A 27658-nucleotide genomic window follows, 5' to 3' on the forward strand; every position below is an offset into this window, starting at 1 on the left:
TACTAACCCTTGTGATAGTGAGTGGAGGATGATATGAAATGAGTCTGTAGTTACTAACCCTTGTGATAGTGAGTGGAGGATGATATGAAATGAGTCTGTAGTTACTAACCCTTGTGATAGTGAGTGGAGGATGATATGAAATGAGTCTGTGTAGTTACTAACCCTTGTGATAGTGAGTAGAGGATGACACGCCCCTTTTTAGCTTTCAACTCTTACCCACTTTTAGAATAGTTTTATTCCCCTGTATTGTACAGCCTACTGATATGAATACATATGTCAACAGATATAGGCAGAAGAGGACTGGCCACCCCTCTGAGCCTGCTTCCTCTCTGTTTCTTTCTAGGTTCCTGACTTCTAGGGAGTTTTTCCTGGCTGCTGTGCTTCTACATCTGCTTGCTCTTTGGGTTTTTGTAAAGAACTTTCTGACAACTGCAGATGTAAAAAGGGCTTCATCATATACAATTGATTGACATGTATAACACACCAACTGACTGGTTCTTCTGATGTTCTTCACACAGGAGACCATGTCGGAGAGCAACAGCCGGAAGATCACAGAGCTAAGAGGTCTCACCAGTGCCCACATTGTGAGGAGATTTTCCCAATTCTATCAAAGCTAAAAACACACCTAAAAATACACACTGGCGAGAATCCGTATTCCTGCTCTGACTGTGGGAAGACTTTCTCCCGATTGGATACCTTTAAAACTCATGAACGTATACATACAGGAGAGAATCCGTATTCCTGTACTGACTGTGGGAAGAGTTTCACAACATCAGGAACTCTGACAATTCATCAGAGAGTGCACACTGGAGAGAAGCCTTACTCCTGCTCTGACTGTGGGAAGAGGTTCTCTCAACAGATCCATTTACAAAAACACCAACATATTCATACTGGAGAGAAGCCTCACTGCTGCTCTGACTGTGGGAAGAGTTTCTCTCAACAGAACCACTTAAAATGTCACCAGCGAATACATACAGGCGAGAAGCCTTACTCCTGCTCTGACTGTGGGAAGAGTTTCATCCGATTGGATATTTTAAAATGCCACCAGCGAATACATACAGGAGAGAAGCCTTATTCCTGCTCTGAGTGTGGGAAGAGTTTCTCCCAACTGGGTAACTTAAAAACACACCAACTTATACATAAAGGAGAAAAGCCTTACTCCTGCTCTGACTGTGGGAAGTGCTTCACAACATCAACTGATGTAAAAGTTCATAAAAGAGCACACACAGGAGAGAAGCCTTACTACTGCTCTGACTGTGGGAAGAGTTTCTCCAGATTGTATACCTTAACAACACACCAACGTATACATAAAGGAGAGAAGCCTCATCAGTTCTCTCAGACCAGCTAAAATTAAAGTAATTACATCACTTAACTCTCCAGAAATCATCGTATACTCTATTGTGTTCCTGTTGTTTCTCACTGTGAGAGTTATATAATTTTAGCCTCTCTCTACTTTACTGATCAGTGTGCATCTTGTCAGTTTTGGTGTGTTTTGTTAGCTTCTACTGTAAAGATACTGACATGACCTTGGATTTGCCCTTAGGGTGGAATATCCTCTGTGAGGCTGGTGGTGCTGCATTCCTCTGCAGTTTTCTCTGGGATTGAGCTCGTAGACACAACATGTATCAGATAGAGATGGTGTGATGATCAGTTTTCACCACTAGTTTGGGGGGGATTATTTGATTTATTAAACAACTATTTATTTAATTATATACAGGTTATGAAACAACTACATTTGTTTATTCAGTTGCACTTTAAAACTAGATTATCTATTTTTGTCATTGATGATGAATATGTTTAGATAGCTGCAACTTAACTGATCTTCCGATTTATAAATAAATAATAATAATACCCCCAAAATACATTCAATTGTACATGAATGTGTACTGGTCAAACTCTTTTCTTTTAATGTTAGTTATTTCATATTAGATCTGACACTATGAATGGTTCTTATGGTTGTATTCAGTTCATCATATTAGATCTGACACTATGAATGGTTCTTGTGGTTGTATTCAGCTCTTCATATTAGATCTGACAGTATGAATGGTTCTTATGGTTGTATTCAGTTCATCATATTAGATCTGACAGTATGAATGGTTCTTATGGTTGTATTCAGTTCATCATATTAGATCTGACAGTATGAATGATTCTTATGGTTGTATTCAGTTCTTCATATTAGATCTGACACTGAATGGTTCTTATGGTTGTATTCAGTTCTTCATATTAGATCTGACAGAATGAATGGGTCTTATGGGCTGAGTGCCTGTAGTGTTTTGGTATGACTACAGTCAGGAGTTATCTCTGACCCTGTGATGTCACCAGGACAGAACCACATGTCTCTATTACACTCCAGCCCAGAATGTGGCAGTGATTTACAGTTAATGTTGGTTTGCACACTACCAATAAACACCATAGAAGAAGAATGTATACTTAGTGATCACACCCATTCCCCATGCTGCAAAACAATGAGTGTGCATTCAGTGACCACACACAATGAAATATTTTGTAAGTACATTTATTTTAAAAACATCAGGTTTTGTGTTAATTGTTTCTGGTGATGGGGAATCAAAGTTTCCTGAATCATTGAGGTCTTCCAGCCAATTGTGTTGAAAATAGGGTGAGGCACATGGGCTACTAACATCTTACTACACAACATACACTTAGTATGACTTTTTTAACTACTATACATATCTCCCTGATATACCTGGTATATTACATCATTTATGCAGAAGTATACAAGACATTTTTGGACTCACCTTGTTGTGCTGTGCTCATTTGAACAGGAAGGTGACGCGGCAGTCCTTCTTATGGGCTCTAGAAAGAGGCCCGAGTTCCCAACTTGGATATCAGAGTTGGATGACCGTTCAAAATATTTTTTTCTTCTGTATTTTCACCAGATGGAGCTAGTTTTGTCCGAGTTCCCAGTTGTCTTGAACTCTCTGAAGTCTGAGATTTCCCAGTTCTGACTTTCCAGTTGTTTTGAACGCAACAGAAGTCATGCTGGATTGACATTATGGCCAATGTATTCACACTTTTCTGGCCCCTTAACGTTACCTCCTTTTTTGTGATATCCAATTGGTAGTTACGACTTTTTTTTCTCATTGCTGCAACTCCCCTATGGACTTGGCAAAGGTCGAGAGCCAAATAACACTGTTCGTTTAACCCAAGAGCCTAGCCGCACCAATGTGTCGGAGGAAACACTGTTGAACTGATGACCACAGTCAGCTTGCAGTCGCCCCGGCCCGCCACAAGGAGTCGCTGGAGCACCATGAGACAAGGACATCCCGGCCGGACAAACCCTCCCTAACCTGGACGATGCTGGACCAATTGTGCCCCTCCTCATGGGTCATGTGATACATGACTATCTTACAAACTAATGTAATAGTATTTATTCAACCTATAAACAAATAAAACATCCATGGACATATTTTGGGGTGACTGTAACTATAATGTTCTTATGGAGTCAAACAAAACATTCTTGCTCAGGACAGCAGGTTATACGTCTGTGAGATCTTCATAATTGTTGTAATAATCTGCCAGAACCTTATTGAACAGCGTTTACCACTTGCACCATGAACTATTAATGCAAACTCAACTAAAGCACAGTGAGAACACATTGTTGTTGGATAAATAAACTAAATATCTAACATTGTTTTCCCATTTGAACTTTGCTGTGCTTTTATATGGTTGAAAGCGCAGTGATAATAGTGGTGACGCTTCATTCAGGGCAGGTGGAACAGAGCCTGTTTTGAGCCCCACCTGTTTAGCTAAAAATAAAATGTTATTTTGGAATTAATACGTGTCACATATCAGTTTGCAAACAATGTAAAAAACAATATTGAGTTAATAAAGCCGCATACAAATATATATATATATATATATATACACACACACACTACTGGTCAAACGTTTTATAACACCTACTCATTCAAGGGTTTTTCTTTATTTTTACTATTTTCTACGTTGTAGAATAATAGTGAAGACATCAAAACTATGAAATAACACATGGAATCATGTAGTAACCAAAAAAGTGTGAAACAAATCAAAATATATTTTATATTTGAGATTCTTCAAATAGCCACACTTTACCCTGATGACAGCTTTGCACACTCTTGGCATTCTCTCAACCAGCTTCATGAGGTAGTCACCTGGAATGCATTTCAATTAACAGGCGAGCCTTCTTAAAAGTTAATTTGTGGAATTTCTTTCCTTCTTAATGCATTTGAGCCAATCAGTTGTGTTGTGACAAGATATTGATCCCTCAATCAATATACCTATACAGAAGATAGCCCTATTTGGTTAAAGACGAAGTCCATATTATGGCAAGAACAGCTCAAATAAGCAAAGAGAAATAACAGTCCATCAATACCTTAAGACATGAAGGTCAGTCAATACTGAAAATGCCAAGAACTTTGAAAGTTTCTTCAAGTGCAGTCGCAAAACCATCAAGCGTTTTAAATAAGCTGGCTCTCATGAGGATCACCACAGGAAAGGAAGACCCAGAGTTACCCCTGCTGCAGAGGATAAGTTCATTAGAGTTACCCCTGCTGCAGAGGATAAGTTCATTAGAGTTACCCCTGCTGCAGAGGATAAGTTCATTAGAGTTACCTCTGCTGCAGAGGATAAGTTCATTAGAGTTACCAGCCTCAGAAATTGCAACCCAAATAAATGCTTCACAGAGTTCAAGTAACAGAGACATCTCAACATCAACTGTTCAGAGGAGACTGTGTGAATCAGGCTTCATGGTCAAATGTCTGCAAAGAAACCACTACTAAAGGACAGCAGTAAGAAGAACAGACTTGCTTGGGTCAAGAAACACGACCAATGTTCATTAGACCGGTGGAAATTTGTCCTTTGGTCTGGAGTCCAAATTGGATATTTTTGGTTCCAACTGCTGTGTCTTTGTGATACATGGTGTAGGTGAACAGATGATCTCCGCATGTGTATTTCCCACCGTAAAGCATGGAGGAGGAGGTGTGATGGTGTGAGGGTGCTTTGGTGCTGCTTCCCTCTGCAGTTTTATGTGGGAATGAGCTAGTAGACAACATGTATCAGATAGAGATGGTGTGATGATCAGTTCTCTGTGGGAATGAACTAGTCGACAACATGTATCAGATAGAGATGGTGTGATGATCAGTTTTCTGTGGGAATGAGCTAGAAGACAACATGTATCAGATAGAGATGGTGTGATGATCAGTTTTCACCATTTAGTTTGGGATCATTCTTTACTACTAAATGACTATTTCTTTAATGATAAACAGGCTATGAAACGACTTCATGTATTTATTAAATTGTCTTTTCAAAACTAGATTTATTATGTTAGTCATTGATAATGTGTTTGGGAAAACCGTATTCAAGCCAATTAAATTGATCTGCCAATGAAAAATAAAGTTTGTATATGAATTTATGCTGGTCAAACTTTTGTATAATGAATTACAATAAACAATGTTTCAAGTGACATATTTAGTTTGTTTCTGAAGCCAAGGAGGACAGGAAGTTGAAATTAACATGTCAGGACACCTCTACACACTGGGACAAGCCAATTTACTAGTCACCAATATTCTCTACATCAAATCAGTGATGACTGTTCAACAGTCTTGTGGCCTGGAGATAGAAGTGGTTTCATTCTTTTGGTACCAGCTTTGATGCTCCTGTACTGTCTCCGCCTGATGGTAGCAGAGTGAACAGGCCATGGCTCGGGTGGCGGAGGTTCTTGATGATCTTCTTAGCCTTCCACAGAGATCTTCTACAATACATATGTAATGGGTTGAAAACTTTAGACACTAAAACAGACACCGGTTTAGTTTTTTAAACCAAGTTTCTATTTGTCGAGATAATCAATCTATCTTTTATATTCTACATGCTTTAGTAGTAGTTGGTCCATCAGTCCAATAATGTCGCTGTTGCACTATGGTAGTGGGGGGACAGGAAGTTCCGGGTTGGCGCCCACCATTCTTCGGAATAAAGAAAACGCCAGAACTGTGCTGTCCGTTTATCGTTGTTTCTACAGGTATGTAATAGCACTAATATCGAAAGAACGTCATAACATGTTAAAAAAACAATTCCGTCAATGTATTGCCACGTTTGGGAAGGGTTTTCTGGTTATGTCAAACCGAGTGGGTGAAGAACGTGATATATATTTTACAAGCACACAGCGCGGTGTCCACCACACGTTTTCAATTGTGAGGCTTTCATTGTTCGTACTGAGCTCAGTGTGTTTCGCCTGGGGATGTTCAGTACAAAAACGTCGTGGAAGTTGCAGATAGAAATGCTTTGAATAGAACTGACATGATTCCTTAGAATCAGAGGCATGTTTGTTCTACATAATACATTTATATCTGATCGTGGCCAACGTCTCCGTCCTCCCCGCTTGTCCCTACCTATGTGAAGATAGCCACAATAACGATTAGCCACAATAGTGGAATTTGCGTTTCGCTCTCAATGAAAATTATGCAAACTGATTCAAATTAATGGAATCGTGTCATATGTGGACTAGAAACGCTAAACATGTTTGGAATGTAACTTAATTTAAAATGAATTACAATTCATTAATTTGAAAATAGACAGAACACAACGTTTGAAATCCCACTGTGGATGTATTAGAAGACGCATAATTGCATTGTGAACATTTTTATATGTACTTATGAAGCGGGTTGGATTGTGCACCCAGGAAACAGGTGATACCCACAGAAAACGATTACCAAGAGTTAACACATATGAATGTCTTCGCTCTTATTGCAGGACTTATACTCACCTTCCCAGTCAGTCTATTACAGGGGTTCTCCAGTACTATGAGAAGGTCCAGTCACACACATTTCCTAGGTGGCAAAGGTCCAGATGGATATTGTCATTTATTGGCATAGTAACAAACTCCCAACTTGCAATCCCAAAATCTTCACAACCCTCTTGTTGGCAGGTTTAACTGTAATAACACTCAATTCTATACATTTTTGCGATCAAAAAAGTATTATTATATTTTGGGTTCTGTGGTCCGTATCGACCCCCATTCTGAATCCGGACCGAGGTCTGTATCGACCCCCATTCTGAATCCGGACCGAGGTCTGTATTGACCCCATTCTGGATCCGGACCGAGGTCTGTATTGACCCATTCTGGATCCGGACCGAGGTCTGTATTGACCCATTCTGGATCCAACCGAGGTCTGTATTGACCCATTCTGGATCTGGACCGAGGTCCACCAGTTGAGTATGGAGGGTCTTTTGTTTGTGTTGGACATTCATATTGTACTCTACAGTCTTACCTATGGATTGTTCAGCCTACTCAGTGACACCCACAGAACACAACTATGTAGAGTTTACACAAATATTAGCATCTCAGCTCTATTGCAGGACTCTGAAACCTCTGTTGTCCGGGAGTAGAACCCTCTGTGTTAAACGCGTTGATTCTCATTGCAAATCAGCTCAGGATAACTCCTGATAAAGTTGGGTAGCTGATGGCCCTATTCAGAGCTTAAATAGACAACATGATTAGTCACAGGAACCAGGACTAATAAAGCCAATGCAACTGACTGTTTTACAAAAGGTAGGCCTTCCACATGGATGGACATTCATAAAATTCCATTGCAGGCCGATCCTAGGATACACCCCAGTAAACACAGACCGACGTCTTTTGGATGTCATTTTTTGACTTGGACGGCAGGAGAAATGTTCAAAAGTAAAAAAAAAAAAATTGCATTTAAGGATATAAAGTGTTATATATATATAATGATTGTGGGATCATTTTGACGGTACGGGTTGCATCATTAAGTACAGCTGTTTTTATCAACACGAGATTGTTAAATGGAAACAACCTAGCTGGCAAATGTCTGATCTGTTTTCTATGCAAACTTTTTCTAAATATCGACAGAAAAGTCACTGGACAAGTTTTTGGAAACGTAGCAAATTTTTCACAAGATTGGAAAGCACTACAGCAGAGTACAGGAAAGAAAAGTTTAGTTCAGTACAGTACAGAGTATAGTACAGTATAACGTACTGTATTGTACTCTACTCTAATGTACTCCGTTAGGGCTGGGCGGTATGGAATAAATATCATACAGCTGTATCTTGAGTTTTTCAAACTTCTGGGCGATTCAATATATCTACATTTAGTTTCTCTATAAATAAGCCTTGTACAATTAAAGGTCAAATACACTGCATTTCAAACAGTCAGCAATAATCTAATGAATTCAGGGCTTGTGAAGTTAAACCAAGGCTAAATATAAGCCATCCACAACCATAAGACCAACTAATAATTGTATTATTTTATCAAAATGGTTTAACCTGGTTTTTGTTGTTTTTTTGCAATCACTGATCTGGCTTTCAAGTCTATGAAAGTGCCCTTTTTATTGGTTACAAAATGTAACTAGAACCAGGCATAATGCACATTCACTAACAATGACTTACTTCTTGTAGCAGGCGTTGGGCTCTAGGATATTAACACGTCTCAACGATCTCTCAAGCCCACGTGCTCGTGACTAGCCAGCGTATCTTTATATTTCTGGTTGAGCCAACTTGGATCCATTTGTTAGATAACAAGGTTGAACAGTTGAATTGTTATGAACACACCTTTCTGTCTGTCTGTAACCGGAAGGTTGCGAGTTCAAACCCCTGAGCTGACAAGGTACAAATCTGTCGTTCTGCCCCTGAACAGGCAGTTAACCCACTGTTCCCAGGCCGTCATTGAAAATAAGAATTTGTTCTTAACTGACTTGCCTGGTTAAATAAAGGTAAAATTAAAAATTAAACTGTTTGAAAAGCGTGTGAGCCTGTCCACTTTGTTCAGATGTTGAAATCAAGTGGCCAACCTTATTTCTCAGAATGAGAATGAGTGGCTAATTCCTTACGGTGCATTCGGAAAGTATTCAGACCCTTTTTCCATATTTTGTTACGTTCGCCTTATTCAAAATGTTCCTCGTCAATCTACACACAGTACCCCATAATGACAAAGCAAAAAGTTTTTCTTAATTTTTTGCAAATTTGTAAAATAATAAAAATCATTGTACACTATTTGCTGTGAGACTGTAAATTAAGCTCAGGTGCATCCTGTTTGCACTGATCATCCTTGAGATGTTTCTACAACTTGATTGGAGTCCACCTGTGGTAAATTCAATTGATTGGACATGATTTGGAAAGGCACACACCTGTCTAGATAAGGTCCCACATTTGACAGTGCATGTCAGAGCAAAAACCAAGCCATGAGGTCAAAGGAATTGTCCGTAGAGCTCCGAGACAGGATTGGCTCTTCCTAAACCTTTTAAGGACCGCAGACATGGGTGAAAGTACACCTTCCAACAGGACAACAATCTTAAGCACACAGCCAAGACAGTGCAGGAGTGGCTTTGGGACAAGTCTCTGAATGTCTTTGAGTGGCCCAGCCAGACCCCGGACTTGAACCAGACCGAACATCCCTGGAGAGACCTGAAAATGGCTGTGCGCTGATGCTCACCATCCAACCTGACAGAGCTTGAGAGGCTCTGCGGAGAAGAATGGGAGAAACTCCCCAAATACAGATGCGCCAAACTTGTAGCATGATACCCAAGAAGACTCGAGGCTGTAATCAATGCTGAAGGTGCTTCAACAAAGAACTGAGTAAAGAGTCTGAATACTTATGGAAATGTGATTTTTCATTTGCCAAAAATTCTACATAGCTGTTATTGCTTTGTCATTATGGGGTATTGTCTGTAGATTGATAGGGGGGGGGGACACACACAATTGAATCCTTTTTACAATCAGGCTGTAATGTAACACAATGTGGAATAAGTCAAGGGGTCTGAATACTTTCTGATTGCCCTGTGTGTGAATTTAGGAACGTTGTGTGGACTCATTTATAGTGTGAACCTTGTGTTTTAATTTGAAATGAATTGAATGGTTTGTTAATGCTTAGCTACCTAAGCTTGATTTAATATGCTTGATCTAATATACCTGATCTAATATAGTTTGAAAATAGTGCCAGAACTTTCAAGACTTTTTGTGCCCGTGTCTCCTTATTACTACAGGCCGACTCAGATTAAGTCTGAGGTCGGTAACATCCACAGTGAGGACAAACCCAGCCTGCCTCTCTCCTTCCACACTGAGTCCAAACCCACAGTCACTGGGTCCTGATTGTGACAGTGGAGCCCAGTTTGCACTGCAGGATCCAGAGATGACATCAGTGAAGCTGGAAGACTGCAGTCAAACACTGGAGCTGAATGCCAACATTAAAGATGAAGAAGAGGAGGAGAAGATTGGGACATCTGTTACTCATGGTAAGAGCAGGAGTAATAGACCGCCATACGTTTTGACCCAGTCTATTAATAGGTTCAATTCTGTAGTTTTGACAACACATATCCCTGAATGACTGGTCTATCTGGAGTGATCAGAGAACAGACTAAAGAAGTGAAGTAGACCAACTGCCAGTGTTTTAGGGTTCTATTATGAAATGAGTCTGTGTAGTTTCTAACCCTTGTGATAGTGAGAGGAGGATGATATGAAATGAGTCTGTGTAGTTACTAACCCTTGTGATAGTGAGTGGAGGATGATATGAAATTAGTCTGTAGTTACTAATCCTTGTGATAGTGAGTGGAGGATAATATGACTCATCATTTTCACCCCCTTTTTGGCTTAGGTTGTTGAATGGCTTTTAAGGCTGACCCAATTTAGTCGATAGGCTGTTGGTCGACCAATATGTTTAGTCCAGCAGTGGCATATATATATATATATATAATATATATATATAATATATATATATATATATATATATCAATAAAATAATGTATGGCACACAAGACACCTGTCAGATTCAAGCCTGTCTGGGTGGACTAGTCCATTTGCCTGTCTGGGTGGACTAGTCCATTTGCCTGTCTGGGTGGACTAGTCCATTTGCCTGTCTGGGTGGACTAGTCCATTTGCCTGTCTGGGTGGACTAGTCCATTTGCCTGTCTGGGTGGACTAGTCCATTTGCCTGTCTGGGTGGACTAGTCCATTTGCCTGTCTGGGTGGACTAGTCCATTTGCCTGTCTGGGTGGACAAGTCCATTTGCCTGTCTGGGTGGACAAGTCCATTTGCCTGTCTGGGTGGACAAGTCCATTTGCCTGTCTGGGTGGACTAGTCCATTTGCCTGTCTGGGTGGACTAGTCCATTTGCCTGTCTGAGTGGACTAGTCCATTGCCTGTCTGAGTGGTCTAGTCCATTTGCCTGTCTGAGTGGACTAGTCCATTTGCCTGTCTGGGTGGACTAGTCCATTTGCCTGTCTGGGTGGACTAGTCCATTTGCCTGTCTGGGTGGACTAGTCCCCATTGCCTGTCTGGGTGGACTAGTCCCCATTGCCTGTCTGGGTGGACTAGTCCCCATTGCCTGTCTGGGTGGACTAGTCCCCATTGCCTGTCTGGGTGGACTAGTCCCCATTGCCTGTCTGGGTGGACTAGTCCCCATTGCAGAGGCCGCGGTGATGGCACACCAGTATCACCAGTAGTACTTTTACTGTTAATTCACATAATTTCTAATCTACAATGTTTGTTTAATTATGGTAATGCATTCAATATATTATTATTACAACAGTCTTACCGTTGTCATTGTAAGAGTTTACACATTGTTTGCAAAGGAACAACCTTGGCTCTACTTGTGAGAAAAACGTTTTGGTTTATTTCATTGCATTTACGAGTTGTCAATTTATTCATTGACAGGAGTGCTCCAAACAATAGACAATCTTGAGTAAGGACACGCACGTATGCTACCTGACCTGATTACACATAGAAGTAGGCCTATAGGCTACCTGGCCTGATTACACATAGAAGTAGGCCTATAGGCTAGCTGGCCTGATTACACATAGAAGTAGGCCTATAGCCTACCTGGCCTGATTACACATAGAAGTAGACCTATAGCCTACCTGACCTGATTACACATAGAAGTAGACCTATAGCCTACCTGACCTGATTACACATTGAAGTAGGCCTATAGGCTCCCTGGCCTCTGTGTAAATGCAGGCCTATAGGCTCCCTGGCCTCTGTGTAAATGCAGGCCTATAGGCTCCCTGGCCTCTGTGTAAATGCAGGCCTATAGGCTCCCTGGCCTCTGTGTAAATGCAGGCCTATAGGCTCCCTGGCCTCTGTGTAAATGCAGGCCTATAGGCTCCCTGGCCTCTGTGTAAATGCAGGCCTATAGGCTCCCTGGCCTCTGTGTAAATGCAGGCCTATAGGCTCCCTGGCCTCTGTGTAAATGCAGGCCTATAGGCTACCTGGCCTCTGTGTAAATGCAGGCCTATAGGCTCCCTGGCCTCTGTGTAAATGCAGGCCTATAGGCTAGCTGGCCTGATTACACATAGAAGTAGGCCTATAGCCTACCTGGCCTGATTACACATAGAAGTAGACCTATAGCCTACCTGACCTGATTACACATAGAAGTAGACCTATAGCCTACCTGACCTGATTACACATTGAAGTAGGCCTATAGGCTCCCTGGCCTCTGTGTAAATGCAGGCCTATAGGCTCCCTGGCCTCTGTGTAAATGCAGGCCTATAGGCTCCCTGGCCTCTGTGTAAATGCAGGCCTATAGGCTCCCTGGCCTCTGTGTAAATGCAGGCCTATAGGCTCCCTGGCCTCTGTGTAAATGCAGGCCTATAGGCTCCCTGGCCTCTGTGTAAATGCAGGCCTATAGGCTCCCTGGCCTCTGTGTAAATGCAGGCCTATAGGCTCCCTGGCCTCTGTGTAAATGCAGGCCTATAGGCTACCTGGCCTCTGTGTAAATGCAGGCCTATAGGCTCCCTGGCCTCTGTGTAAATGCAGGCCTATAGGCTCCCTGGCCTCTGTAAATGCAGGCCTATAGGCTCCCTGGCCTCTGTGTAAATGCAGGCCTATAGGCTCCCTGGCCTCTGTGTAAATGCAGGCCTATAAATGTGCCCATTGAGGGATCTTATAATATTTCTGATTGTCTTAACTCATTGGACAAGAAAAGGCGCAACTCTCACTCATAATGACTTTGTTTTTTAAAAATTAAGCTAGTTTAAAAATATTGCCGTTTGAAGGGCATTGAAGACCGAAACGTCAATCTTTTAAACTTGCTTAACAAAACTAAGATTTTTTTTAAATGGTGAGAGTGTTGCACCTTTTCCTGTTCAATGATGTTTACACATTTTTAGGTTCCACCTCTACTCATGTAGGTTGAGCACCTTCAGCTTCTTTCCAATTTTGATTGTCTTAACTCACCATCACTGTGGAGTTTCTCAGTCATTTTTCTGCACCTCAAACAGCAAGTAAACAAAGTCTGTTTTACAACCAGTGAGAAAGACAACAGTTCCTCAATGTAGCCTATTTTACTCATATTTTCAGCTCTCTTCCTTTCGATAACGACTCAGCATGAAAAGGGAAAAATGTCATGCTCTGATCCGGTTTAACGTCATAAAATAGGCCTACCTGATTACTTCTCATCCCTTGCGCAAATAGCCTACAGCTGTGTCTGTCTTTCCTGAGCTCACTGGCCAAGGAAACTCTTGAGGGCCTAGAATATTTTATACAATGTTGCAAGTTTGCTAGCACAGGCCAGACCAAATTACTAGTTGGATGCAATGTTTAAAGTTCCTTGCAGACAGGCCATGTGTTGCCAATGTGATTTATAGAATATTTATTTTCATCATGTTCTACATGCAGGCTGCAGTGTTTTTGTTGGCTATTTGTAGGCTGTTTTTACATATTGGCAATAGAAGTAACTTTTTGAATGGAATCATTTTAATTTAGATATCATTTATTAACCACATGACATTGATTTGAGACACGAAGACGTTATTTTAAATTAAATTAAAAGGTTCCATGAAAACCATAACTGACACGCAGATCAGTAGAAATGGCACGATAATCTGCCACTCCAAATGGAAAAATGTGTTGACTGCTGGTGTAGCCTATTATCAGCTACTTCAGGAGGGTAACAGCAGAATCTGAGAAGGCCAGCAGCAGTGGGAGGGAGGAGGGTCCCTGGCTCAGGTTGATCTCTGGCTCCCTCTTTAGTAATTTATGTCCTGATTTTTTTTTAAATGTATTGCCGTGCTTAAAGCATCAAACAAGCTCAGTAGCCTACATATATTTGATTTTATTCAAACAAAGAGTGTGTCTAATATTTGGAAAAATACACGTTTTAAAATGTATACCAATCGATTGGTCGAAAGAACAGACGACTGTCGATTTTTTTTTTTGGCACGGCCCTAATAGCTTTATACCCTGTATTGTACAGCCTACTGTTATGAAGTCATATGTATATCACACCAACTGACTGGTTCTTCTGATGTTGTTCACACAGGAGAACATGTTGAGACATTCTCTACGTCCAGAGGGCAACAGCAGGAAAATCACAGAGCTAAGAGGTCTCATCCCTGCCCACATTGTGAGGAGATTTTCCCATTTCTATCAAAACTAAAAATACACCTAAAAATACACACAGGAGAGAATTTGTATTCCTGCATTGACTGTGGGAAGAGTTTAAAAACATCACAGGCTCTGACAGTTCATCAGAGAGTGCACACTGGAGAGAAACCCTACTCCTGCTCTGATTGTGGGGAGCGTTTCTCTCATCAGAGCAACTTAAAAACACACCAACGTATACACACAGGGGAGAAGCCTTACTACTGCTCTGACTGTGGAAAATGTTTCACAACATCAACTGGGCTAAGAGTTCATCAGAGAACACACACAGGAGAGAAGCCTTACTTCTGTTCTGACTGTGGGAGGAGTTTCATAACATCAAGGACTCTGACAGTACATCAGAAAATGCACACTGGAGAGAAACCTTACTACTGCTCTGATTGTGGGGAGAGTTTCTCTCAACAGAGCAATTTTAAAACACACCAACGTACACACACAGGAGATAAGCCTTACTACTGCTCTGACTGTGGGAAGGGTTTCTCTCAACAGATCCACTTAAAATGTCACCAGCGAATACACACCGGAGAGAAGCCGTACTGCTGCTCTGAGTGTGGGAAGGGTTTCTCCCAACAGAGCAACTTAAAATGTCATCAACGCATACATAAAGGAGAGAAGCCTTACTCCTGCTCTGACTGTGGAAAGTGCTTCACAACATCAACTGAGCTAAAAGTTCATCAAAGAGGACACACAGGAGAGAAACCTTACTCCTGCTCTGACTGTGGGAAGAGTTTCTCCCAACAGGGCAGCTTAAAAATACACCAACGTATACATAAAGGAGAGAAGCCTTACTCCTGCGCTGACTGTGGGAAGTGCTTCACAACATCAACTGAGCTAAAAATTCATCAAAGAAGACACACAGGAGAGAAGCCTTACTTCTGCTCTGACTGTCAGAAGAGTTTCTCCCAATTGGCTACCTTAAAAACACATCAACGTATACATAAAGGCAAGAAGCCTCATCAGTTGTCTCAGGCCAGTTAAGATTAGTCACTCCATCGCTTCATTCTCATCTCATAAAGGAAGTGGTAACAGGGAATTTGATAACATTAAGACGAACACTCTATTGTAATCCTATTGTTTCTCATTGACAACTGTGCAGAGGGGGTGGTGCTGGAGATGAATATTCAATTGTATATGAAGTTGAAACATTTAAACATTTTCCTTTTAAGGCAAAAACAATAGGAGGGTGGTTGGTTGGTCGGGGTGGATGGGTCTGCATATAACATGAATGTGTTGCAACCCAAAGGTTTCATGTTCGAATCTCATCATAGACAACTTTTGCATTTGAGCTAATAAGCAACTTTGCAACTACACTACATGACCAAAAGTATGTGGACACCTGCTCGTCAAACATCTCATTACAAAATCATGGGCATTAATATGGACTTGGTCCCCACCTCTGCTGCTATAACAGCTTCCACTCTTCTGGGAAGACTTTCCAGTAGATGCTAGAACATTGCTTTGGGGACTTTCTTTCATTCGGCTCGAAGTCAGCGTTCCAATTCATCCCAAAGGTGTTCGATGGGGTTGAGGTCAGGGCTCTGTGCAGGCCATTCAAGTTCTTCCACACTGATCTCAATAAACCATTTTTGTATGGACCTTGCTTTGTCCATAGGAGCATTGTCATGCTGAAACAGGAAAGGGCCTTCCCCAAACTGTTGCCACAAAGTTGGAAGCACAGAATCGTCAAGACTGTCATTGTATGCTGTAGCGTTAAGATTTCCCTTCACTGAAACTAAGAGGCCTGGCCTGAACCATGAAAAACAGCCCTAGACCATTATACCTCCGCCACACATTACATTTGACACTATGCATTGGGGCAGGTATCGTTCGCCTAGCATCCACCAAACCCAGATTTGTCCATCAGACTTCCAGATGAGGCGTGATTCATCACTCCAGAAAGTCCAATAGCTTTACACCACTCCAGCTGACGCTTGGCATTGCACATCTGGGTGATTTTAGTCTTGTTGCTCAGCCATGGAAAACTCCTTTTTTGTGAAGCTCCCGACGAACATTTCTTATGTTGACGTTACTTCCAGAGGCAGTTTGGAACTCGTTAGTGAGTGTTGCAACCGAGGACAAATTATTTTTACGCGCTTCAGCACTTGGCGGTCCCGTTCTGTAAGCTTGTGTGGCCTACCACTTCACGGCTGAGCCGTTGTTGCTCCTCGATGTTTTCACAATAACAGCACTTACAGTTGACCTGGGGAGCTCTAGCAGTGCAGAAATTTGACAAACTGACTTGTTGGAAAGGTGGCATCCTATGACAATGCCACTTTGAAAGTTGTTGAGCTCTTCAGGCCATTCTACTGCCAACATTTGTCTATGGAGATTGCATAACTGTGTGCTCGATTGTATACACCGGTCAGTAAAGGGTGTGGCTGAAATGGCCGAAACCACTAATTTGAAGGGGTGTCCACATACTTTTGTGTGTGTGTGTATCTCTCTCTCTTTTTTATATATATATGAGATATAGATATCTCAGCAAAAAAAGAAACGTACTCTCACTGTCAAGTGCGTTTATTTTCAGCAAGCTTAACATGTGTAAATATTTGTATGAACATAAGATTCAACAACTGAGGCATACACTGAACACGTTCCACAGACGTGACTAACAGAAATGGAATAATGTGTCCCTGAACAGAGGAGGGGGAGGGGGGGGGTCAAAATCAAAAGTAACGGGATTGAGATCCGGGCTCTTCGCTGGCCATTCCTGTCTTGCAGGAAATCATGCACCGAACGAGCAGTATGGCTGGTGGCATTGTCATGCTGGAGGGTCATGTCAGGATGAGCCTGCAGGAAGGGTACCACATGAGGGAGGAGGATGTCTTCCCTGTAAAGCACAGCATTGAGATTGCCTGCAATGACAACAAGCTCAGTCTGATGATGCTGTGACACACCGCCCCAGACCAATGACGGACACTCAACCAAATCGATCCCACTCGAGAGTACAGGCCTCGGTGTAACGCTCATTCCTTCAACAATAAATGCGAATCCAACCATCACCCCTGGTGAAACAAAACCGTGACTCGTCAGTGAAGAGCACTTTTTGCCAGTCCTGTCTGCAAAGGTTGGTTTGTGCCCATAGGCGACATTGTTGCCGGTAATGTCTGGTGAGGACCTGCCTTACAACAGGCCTACAAGCCCTCAGTCCAGCCTCTCTCAGCCTATTGGGGACAGTCTGAGCACTGATGGAGGGATTGTGCGTTCCTGGTGTAACTCGGGCAGTTGTTGTTGCCATCCTGTACCGCAGGTGTGATATTCGGATGTACCGATCCTGTGCAGGTGTTGTTACACGTGGTCTGCCACTGTGAGGACGATCAGCTGTCCGTCCTGTCTCCCTGTAGCGCTGTCTTAGGCGTCTCACAGTACGGACATTGCAATTTATTGCCCTGGCCACATCTGCAGTCCAATGAAGATCTGTGAAGTTATTTGGATTTTTACAAATTATATTTGAAAGACAGGGTCCTGAAAAAGGGATGTTTCTTTTTTTTGCTCAGTTTATATAGTGTACTCATCAGCATGTTAAGTTAGCATGCAACTATTTAGCATGTTAATTAACGTTAACATCAAATTGGAATAAGTAAAATAGCATACGTATTGCATATTTGTAACATACTTATACATCCTACAAGTCGTATTATATTGTACGACTCATATTACATTCGTAGGCCAATGTCATGAAACATAATATACTGGTGTCATACTAAAGTGAGCGGTATGGATTTTTGTAAGATTATAATACGTTTTGATCTGACACCAAGTTGTCCCTCAGGGCTTTGACCATTGTTGCATCTGTGGCTCGCTCTGGATGGGCGTCTGTCAGATGACTTATGTGATGTAGATGTCGAGCGGCTTCACTGCAAATAGATTGTATGTTTTAAATATTCAACAATGATAATGAAATAAAAAGCTATTCCTCTGCAGGTAGAGCGAGTGTGATGATGATCAGTTCTCTGTGGGAATGAGTTAGTAGATACAACATGTATCAGATAGAGATGGTGTGATGATCAGTTTTCAACATTAGTTTGGGTGGGTTCTTTTTTTGCAACATTACTTTTGTTTAATGATACACAGGCTATGAAATGACTACATGTTTATTACATTGTCTTATAAAACTAGATTGATTACTTTAGTAGTCATTGATACATTTATTTGGATAACTGCAATGAATGTAATTGATCTATGACATGTAAACATTCTACATGAATTTGTGCTGGTTTAACCTTTTGTGTTTTCTATATAGTTAACCCAAAAAAACTATGTTTTTGTTTAATTCATGGCATTCAAAATATCTATCTCGTCAAAACATGTCACTACACCTTTACACATAACCATTGGGACAATCCAATTTGCTACAATTCATACAAATTAATGTTTTGCAGTGTAAAGGACTTGAATGTTTCTTATTAAATTACAGTTAAATAAAACAAAAACAAATTGTAATTTTTAAAGTGTTTTATATGGTACCAAAGTCCAGGGACAGCATTACCACCACAAATCAACAATGACCCACTTACTGTTGGGGAATGGAACCAGAGAGGAAGGTCCTTTCTCACACCACATTACTCAATTCAAAAGACCTTTTCCACAACCCATTGTTAGAGCTCAATATATGCCCAGGACAATATTGAGGGTCACACTGTTGTAATGCCCAGTTGATTATGTAAATAGTATTGTAGAACTCTGGTATTGATGGTTCATTTCAGGGAGAGTCATTGATATGAATGTTCAGAGTGATGGCCCACATCTACCACAACCTTTCCTATTGTGTTAGCCAGCACCACAGCATTTTAGCAAGCTATTGTTCAAATTGTGTTCATATGTACATTACAATTTTAAATTATTTTTATTTTCTACTAGGCAAGTCAGTTAAGAACAAATTCTTCTTTTCAATGACGGCCTAGGAACAGTGGGTTAACTGCCTGTTCAGGGGCAGAATGACAGATTTGTACCTTGTCAGCTCGGGGATTTGAACTTGCAACCATTCGGTTACTAGTCCAACGTTCTAACCACTAGGCTACCCTGCCTCCCAAGAGGGTGAGGCATGCACAGGGGAGGATGTTGATCCCAGACTTCTATTTAGGACTGGGATACTATTCAGAGTTGACAAATTACACACTCCAAACCTACAGTCACTGGGCCCTGATTGTGACAGTGGAGCCCAGTTTGCTCTGCAGGATCCAGAGATGACATCAGTGAAGCTGGAAGGCTGCAGTCAAACACTGGAGCTGAATGTCAACATTAAAGATGAAGAAGAGGAGGAGAAGATTGGGAAATCTGTTAATCATGGTAAGAGCAGGTTCTGTCTAACTATAAATTATCTTGATAAATTAGACCTCCATAAATTATCACCCAGTCTATTGTTAGGTTGAATTCTGTAGTTCTGACATCCAATTCTCTTCAACGCTTTTGAATGAGGAAAATGTGGAATTGGAATTTGGGATACTTTGTGAATTTACTAATTTAAATGGAATTGACCCTGACAGTTGATAACCCTTGCGATAATGAGTGGGGGATGATATAGCTAACACTTTTCAAAGGGAAGTTGGTTTTGAAGTTTCTGAATCTGAGAGATTAAGATCAGTAAAACATATATTTACCTGTATTTAGCTCCTTTAAAAAAAAACTTCAATATATTGTAGTGACCTGACTAGATCATAAAATGAGCAATTGTCCAGACAGAGGCTTGAGTTTGCGAATTGACGTTTTATTAAACCAACTTTACACAGGCTACTGTTTGGGCCGTAGCACACGCCAAAAAGATAACAGATAACCCACAAGCCAATCGTGACCTTCTCTTGGGAAGCCCAGACGTAAGAGAGAGAACAAAAAGCTGAACCTGGTCTTAACTTCCAATGCTCCACCCCCCCTCCACGCCACTCCGCCAACCACCAGGATGCCCGGCATCAGAACATTCCAGGCATTCCCGTGATTGGCAGATAGCAGGTTGATTGACATGTCGGACCCCGCGAACACCGGGTACTGGTCAGTACAACACAACCACCTCCTAGCCTAACACATAACACACAGCTGTCTGTGCGGGTCGCTACAATATACTTAAAATGTTTTTTTACTGGTACCTGCTACATTGACACTTGTGGGCGTCCTAGAGAAAAATGTACTTGTTCGTGAGTCTCAGCGTGTAGGCCGACCTTTTCGGACGATACAGACAGGAGTTGGTATCTCCTGGTCTGACAAACAACACCGCAGCTCTGCCACGGAAGGACGACGTCAGCGGATGCGGCGGATTGAGACGTAGCCCATGCAAGAATACATCTAATGCGCAAACAGAAGGATTTTGATGGGGATTTCCTTATTATTATGCTCACCAAGTGTTGGCTAGCTAACTGCAGAGGCATAACTGTAGCTAGCTAACGTTAGCAGACGTACTTAACTAAATTTACCTAGGTAGCAAACGTTAGCTGGCGATATTATTAGGCCTACCAACTAGGCCAGCTCGCTAACAAAGTTATAGCTTGTTAGCTTGTGTACAATGTGCTATAACTTATAGCTTGTGCTATAAGTTATAGCACATTGTACAGAATATACTTTCCATGTAGTATATTGAGTTTGTTTTTGTATTAGCTAGCTAGTTTTCTAACATTGACGAGCTACTGTAGCTAGCTAAATTACCCAACCGACAGCTGGCAAATAGCTATGCTAAGTTCGCTGCTAGCTAGCGGGGCGCACCTTTGTGTGAAGTTAGCCACAATAAGCATTATAAATAACAGTGGAATTTACGGTTCGCCTTCATAATAAAAGTCCCACATTGGAAACAACGGGGTGAGGTCAATATTGGGTTAGTATTACATATCTTTCGTGTTAGTATGCACTTTTGTAGCTAGCTGGATAACCCAATAACTAGTTATCAAGGCCTAGGTAGCTATAGCCCTAAACTATCGAAAGCATGTTGACGATAACTATTGTATGATAATGTTGTGTCTAAATTGTCATACATTATTCTCTACCACAGATTTCCACAAGATGTCAGATTCCAGGATGGGAAAATACTTACTAGAAAGAAACATATGACAACAGAGACAGAGTTGTTGATTTGCATTGTTATTTGTAACATTAAAAAGGGGAGAAAAGACAATCCTGTTTTTCTAAATTAGTTGCAGTGCATTTGGAAAGTATTCAGACCCTTGACTTTTTCCACATTTTGTTACACTACAGCCTTATTCTGAAAAAGATTAAATTAAAATGTCCTCTGCAATCTACACACAATACCCCATAATGCCAAAGCGAAAACAGGTTTTTATATATTTTTTTTCAAAATATATCTTTAAAAAAACAACCTTATTAACATAAGTATTCAGACCCTTTGCTGTGAGACTCGAAATTGAGCTCTGGTGCATCCTGTTTCCATTGATCATCCTTGAGATGTTTCTACAACTTGATTGGAGTCCAGATGTGGTAAATTCAATTGATTGGACATGCTTTGGAAACACACCTGTCTATGTAAGGTCCCACAGTTACCAGTGCATGTTGGAGCTGAAACCAAGCCATGAGGTCAAAGGAATTGTCCGTAGAGCTCGGAGACCGGATTGTATCGAAGCACAGATCTGGGGAAGTGTACCAAAAAATATCTGCAGCATTGAAGGTCCCCAAGAACACAGTGGCCTCCATCATTCTTAAATGGAAGAAGTTTGGAACCACCAAGACGCTTGCTCGAGCTGGCCGCCCGGACCAACTGAGCAACCGGGGGAGAAGGGCCTTGGTCAGGGAGGTGACCAAGAACCTCATAGTCACTCTGACATAGCTCTAGAGTTCCTCTGTGGAGATGGGAGAACCTTCCAGAATGACAACCAGCACTCCAAAAATAACCATGACAACCAGCACTCCAACAATAAGGCTTTTATGGTAGATTAGCAAAAATTAAAAATAATTTATAAAAAATGTCTAAACCTGTTTATTAGTGTCATCATGGGGTATTGTGTGTAGATCGACGAAGAATAAAAAAACAAACAATTTAATACATTTTTGAATAAGGATGTAATGTAACAATGTGGAAAAAGTCAAGGGGTCTGAATACATCCCCGAAGTCATTTGTCACCCAGTACAGCCAGAAGAGGACTGGGCACTGCTCGGATCCTGGTTCCTCTCTAGGTTTCTTCCTAGGTTCCTTCCTTTTAGGGAGTTTTTCATTGCCACTGGGCGTCTGCATTGCGGGGTTTTAGTCTTGGCAAAAAAGCTTGTTAGCCTCTCTTTACTTTACTGATCAGTATTCACCTTGTCAGTTTTGGTGTGTTTTGTTCGCTTCTACTGTAAAGATATTGATATGACCTTGGATTTGCCCTGCGGGTTGAATATCCTCTGTGAGGCTGGTTGACTGGGTGGTACTGCCTCCCCCTCTGTGGGAATGAGCTGGTAGACATAACATGTATCAAATAGAGATGGTGTGATGATCAGTTTTCACCATTCGGTTGGGTGGATTATTTTTGTTTATTAAATAGTATTTAAAAACTAGACTAGTTATTCATTATGAATATGTTTGGATAACTTTTAATTGAAGCCTGCTTAATGTATCTTCCAATGAGAAGTTAAGATTGTACATTAATTTATACTGGCCAAACCCTTCTCTTTTGTGTAACAAATTACAAAAAAAACATACTTTAAGTGTCATAGTTAGTGCTTTTCTGAAGCTTAACAAGACAGGAAGTTGAAATGAGCATTACAAAGCTAAATCTGACCTATTCTCTAACATGTTTTGTCAGCATAAGCAGCTGTGAGACCTGGTAGAGTACTGCAACTGTATTGATCTACTGAGTCATTGTAGTTTTTTGGGGGTTAACTTTACAGTAAATGTAATGCTTTTGTTTAATTCATGAAATTCCAACAAATATATCTGTATTTATCTACACAATACCTGTCATGACACCAGTACACACCGGGATAAGCCAATTTACTAGTCACCAATATTCTCTACATCAAATCAGTGATGACTGTTCAACAGTCTTATGGCCTGGAGATAGAAGAGGCTTCATTCTCTGTCCCAGCTTTGATGCTCCTGTACTGTCTCCAACTGCTAGGGGCGGCAGGTAGCCTAGTGGTCAGAGTGAGCTGACAAGTTAACTATCTGTTGTTAACCCACTGTTCCCCGGGCGCCGAAGACGTGGATGTCGATTATGGCAGCCCCTCGCACCTCTCTGATTCAGAGGGATTTGGTTAAATGCTGATGACACATTTCAGTTGAAGCCGTTTGGTTGTACAACTGACTAGGTATCCCCCTTTCCGAGATGGTAGCAGGGTGAACAGGCCGTGTCTCTGGTGGCTGAGGTTCTTGATGATCTTCTTGGCTTTCCACAGAGATAATCTACAATGCATATGTAATGAGTTTAAAAACTTAGACACTAAAACAGACAAAAACAAGGCTTATTTGTCTAGCTAATCAATCACACTTTTATATTCTATATGGTTTAGTAGTAGTTAGTCCATCAGTCCAATAATGTCGCTGTTGCACTGTGGTAGTCCGGGGAACAGGAAGTTCCGGGTTGGTGCCCACCATTCTACAGTGTAAAGAAAACGCCAGAACTGTGCTGACCATTTCTCTTTATTATTACAGGTATGTAATAGAACGTTTAAACTGGCTAATGTCGAAATAACGTTTGGGAAAGGTTTTGTGTCAAACCGAGTGAGTGAAGAACGTGAGAAAAAAACATTTACAAGCACACGGCGCGGTGTCCACCACACGTTTTCAATTGTGAGGCTTTCATTGTTCGTATACAGCTCAGTGGGTTTCGCCTGGGAATGTTCAGTACAAAAACGCTGTGGAAGTTGCAGATAGAAATGCCTTGAATAGAACTGACATGATTCCTTAGAATCAGAGGCATGTTTGTTCTACATAATACGTTTATATCTGATCGTGGCCAACGTCTCCGTCCTCCCCGCTTGTCCCTACCTATGTGAAGATAGCCACAATAACGATTAGCCACAATAGTGGAATTTGCGGTTGAACCTCAAAGTAAAAGTACCTAATTTAAAGTGATAAACGGATAGAAAATAGTGGAATCATTCCATATTTGGGCTAGATAATGATAACATGATTGGAATGTTACTTAATTTAAAAATGAATTACAATAATTGATTAAATTGAGAAAAAAAGAGAAAAGAACGTTTGAAATCCCACTGTGTATATGTTGGACTGCATAATTTGCATTGGGGACATTTTTATATGTACTTATGAAGCGGGTTGGATTGTGCACCCAGGAAACAGGTGATACCCACAGAAAACGATTACCAAGAGTTAACACATATTAGTGTCTTAGCTCTTATTGCAGGACTTTGACTGAAAAATCACCTTCCCAGTCAGTCTATTGCAGGGGTTCTCCAGTACTATTTGAGAAGGTCCAGTCACACACATTTCCTAGGTGGCAAAGGTCCAGATGGATATTGTCATTTATTTGCGTAACAAACTCCCAACTTGCAACCCCAAAATCTTCACAACCCTCTTGTTGGCGGCAGGTTTAAATGTAATATCACACAATTCTATACATTTTGAGATGGGGCAACATTTTTTGTTGTTGCAGATTTAAAGCTAATTTCCTGCAATTTTACACATTTCCATGTCTTATGTGTGTTTATTTGATACCAGGGGTCGAAGCCCAACCAAAAAAGTATTATTATATATCTTTTGGGTTCCGTGGTCCGTATTGACCCCATTCTGGATCCGGACCGAGGTCTGTATTGACCCCAGTCTGGATCCGGACCGAGGTCTGTATTGACCCCAGTCTGGATCCGGACCGAGGTCTGTATTGACCCCAGTCTAGATCCGGACCGAGGTCTGTATTGACCCCATTCTGGATCCGGACCGAGGTCTGTATTGACCCCATTCTGGATCCGGACCGAGGTCTGTATTGACCCCAGTCTGGATCCGGACCGAGGTCTGTATTGACCCCAGTCTGGATCCGGACCGAGGTCCACCAGTTGAGTATGGAGGGTCTTTTGTTTGTGTTGGACATTCATATTGTACTCTACAGTCTTACCTATGGATTGTTCAGTCTACTCAGTGACGCCCACAGAACACAACTATGTAGAGTTTACACAAATATTAGCATCTCAGCTCTATTGCAGGACTCTGAAACCTCTGTTGTCCGGGAGTTGGACCCCGTCAGCTAAATTGCCATGATCATCAGTGGTTTCAAGTTTCTCTGTACATTTTTGACGAGATGATAACAGCAATAAATTAATACTTCTGCATTTCCCTCTGTGTAAACACATTGATTCACATTGCAAATATACTCTGGATAACTCCTGATGAAGTTGGGTAGCTGATGGTCCTATTCAGAGCTTAAATAGACAACATGATTAGTCACAGGAACCAGGACTAATAAAGCCAATGCAACTGGCTGTTTTACTAACGGTAGGTCTTCCACATGGATGGACATTCATAAAGTTATAGGCCGACACTGTAGGATACACCCCAGTAAACACTGTAGGATACACCCCAGTAAACACTGTAGGATAAACCCCAGTAAACACTGTAGGATACACCCCAGTAAACACTGTAGGATACACCCCAGTAAACACTGTAGGATAAACCCCAGTAAACACTGTAGGATACACCCCAGTAAACACTGTAGGATAAACCCCAGTAAACACTGTAGGATACACCCCAGTAAACACTGTAGGATAAACCCCAGTAAACACTGTAGGATACACCCCAGTAAACACTGTAGGATACACCCCAGTAAACACTGTAGGATACACCCCAGTAAACACTGTAGGATAAACCCCAGTAAACACTGTAGGATACACCCCAGTAAACACTGTAGGATACACCCCAGTAAACACTGTAGGATAAACCCCAGTAAACACTGTAGGATAAACCCCAGTAAACACTGTAGGATACACCCCAGTAAACACTGTAGGATACACCGCAGTAAACACTGTAGGATACACCCCAGTAAACACTGTAGGATACACCCCAGTAAACACTGTAGGATACACCGCAGTAAACACTGTAGGATACACCCCAGTAAACACTGTAGGATACACCGCAGTAAACACTGTAGGATACACCCCAGTAAACACTGTAGGATACACCCCAGTAAACACTGTAGGATAAACCCCAGTAAACACTGTAGGATACACCCCAGTAAACACTGTAGGATACACCCCAGTAAACACTGTAGGATAAACCCCAGTAAACACTGTAGGATACACCCCAGTAAACACTGTAGGATAAACCCCAGTAAACACTGTAGGATACACCCCAGTAAACACTGTAGGATAAACCCCAGTAAACACTGTAGGATAAACCCCAGTAAACACTGTAGGATACACCCCAGTAAACACTGTAGGATACACCGCAGTAAACACTGTAGAATACACCCCAGTAAACGCTGTAGGATACACCCCAGTAAACACTGTAGGATACACCCCAGTAAACACTGTAGGATACACCCCAGTAAACACTGTAGGATACACCCCAGTAAACACTGTAGGATACACCCCAGTAAACGCTGTAGGATACACCCCAGTAAACACTGTAGGATACACCCCAGTAAACACTGTAGGATACACCCCAGTAAACACTGTAGGATACACCACAGTAAACACTGTAGGATACACCCCAGTAAACACTGTAGGATACACCCCATTAAACACTGTAGGATACACCGCAGTAAACACTGTAGGATACACCCCAGTAAACACTGTAGGATACACCCCAGTAAACACTGTAGGATACACCCCAGTAAACACTGTAGGATACACCCCAGTAAACACTGTAGGATACACCGCAGTAAACACTGTAGGATACACCCCAGTAAACACTGTAGGATACACCCCAGTAAACACTGTAGGATACACCGCAGTAAACACTGTAGGATACACCCCAGTAAACACTGTAGGATACACCGCAGTAAACACTGTAGGATACACCCCATTAAACACGGACTGACGTCGACGTCTTTTGGATGCCTTTTTTGACTTGGCCCAAACATTAGACCGGACCAGATCTGAACCAATCACATCACTAGGCAGGTTTCCATTGACCCGGGTGCGTTCGACAAAAGTCATGTGACAAAAAACCTTTGTGGCGACAGATATGAGAAATGTTAAAAACATGTTTTAGAATTTTTTGCAAATTTACAAAAGAATTCAAAACAAATGCTTTATTTCCATAAGTATTCGGACCCTTTGCAATGAGACTCAGAATTGAGCTCAGGTGCATCCTGTTTCCATTGATCATCCTTGATGTTTCTACAACTTGATTGTTGTCCACCTGTAGTAAATTCAATTGATCGGACATGATTTGGAAAGGCACACGCCTG

General features: G+C 41.5%; 3 protein-coding genes across 5 annotated transcripts in view; 2 read left to right on the forward strand and 1 right to left on the reverse strand.

Annotated features, from left to right (window-relative positions):
* The window catches only part of LOC135536804 (zinc finger protein 585B-like), a 110355-nt gene extending 93334 nt beyond the window's left edge, over nucleotides 1-17021 (forward strand). The window contains exons 5-8 of the mRNA XM_064963030.1: nucleotides 519-1343; nucleotides 5918-6010; nucleotides 9993-10241; nucleotides 14260-17021. Of these exons, the coding sequence (XP_064819102.1) occupies nucleotides 519-1343; nucleotides 5918-6010; nucleotides 9993-10241; nucleotides 14260-15359 (2267 nt within the window). The 3' untranslated portion in view covers nucleotides 15360-17021. The remainder of the gene's footprint in view (nucleotides 1-518; nucleotides 1344-5917; nucleotides 6011-9992; nucleotides 10242-14259) is intronic.
* Nucleotides 1-27658, reverse strand: part of LOC135536809 (gastrula zinc finger protein XlCGF52.1-like) — a 171545-nt gene that overhangs the window by 27200 nt on the left and 116687 nt on the right. The gene's annotated exons all lie outside the window — the stretch shown is intronic.
* The window catches only part of LOC135536814 (gastrula zinc finger protein xLCGF3.1-like), a 54689-nt gene continuing 47235 nt past the window's right edge, over nucleotides 20205-27658 (forward strand). Inside the window, exon 1 of one of the 3 annotated variants that reach the window (XM_064963062.1) lies at nucleotides 20205-20366. The gene's annotated coding sequence lies outside the window, so the exon portion shown is untranslated. Of the gene's footprint in view, nucleotides 20367-23214; nucleotides 23947-27658 lie in introns of those variants that run through there. The other 2 variants (XM_064963061.1, XM_064963063.1) reach the window with 2 other exon arrangements.

This window comes from Oncorhynchus masou, unplaced genomic scaffold (assembly GCF_036934945.1).
Source record: "Oncorhynchus masou masou isolate Uvic2021 unplaced genomic scaffold, UVic_Omas_1.1 unplaced_scaffold_666, whole genome shotgun sequence".
In the NCBI taxonomy this organism is placed as follows: domain Eukaryota; kingdom Metazoa; phylum Chordata; class Actinopteri; order Salmoniformes; family Salmonidae; genus Oncorhynchus; species Oncorhynchus masou.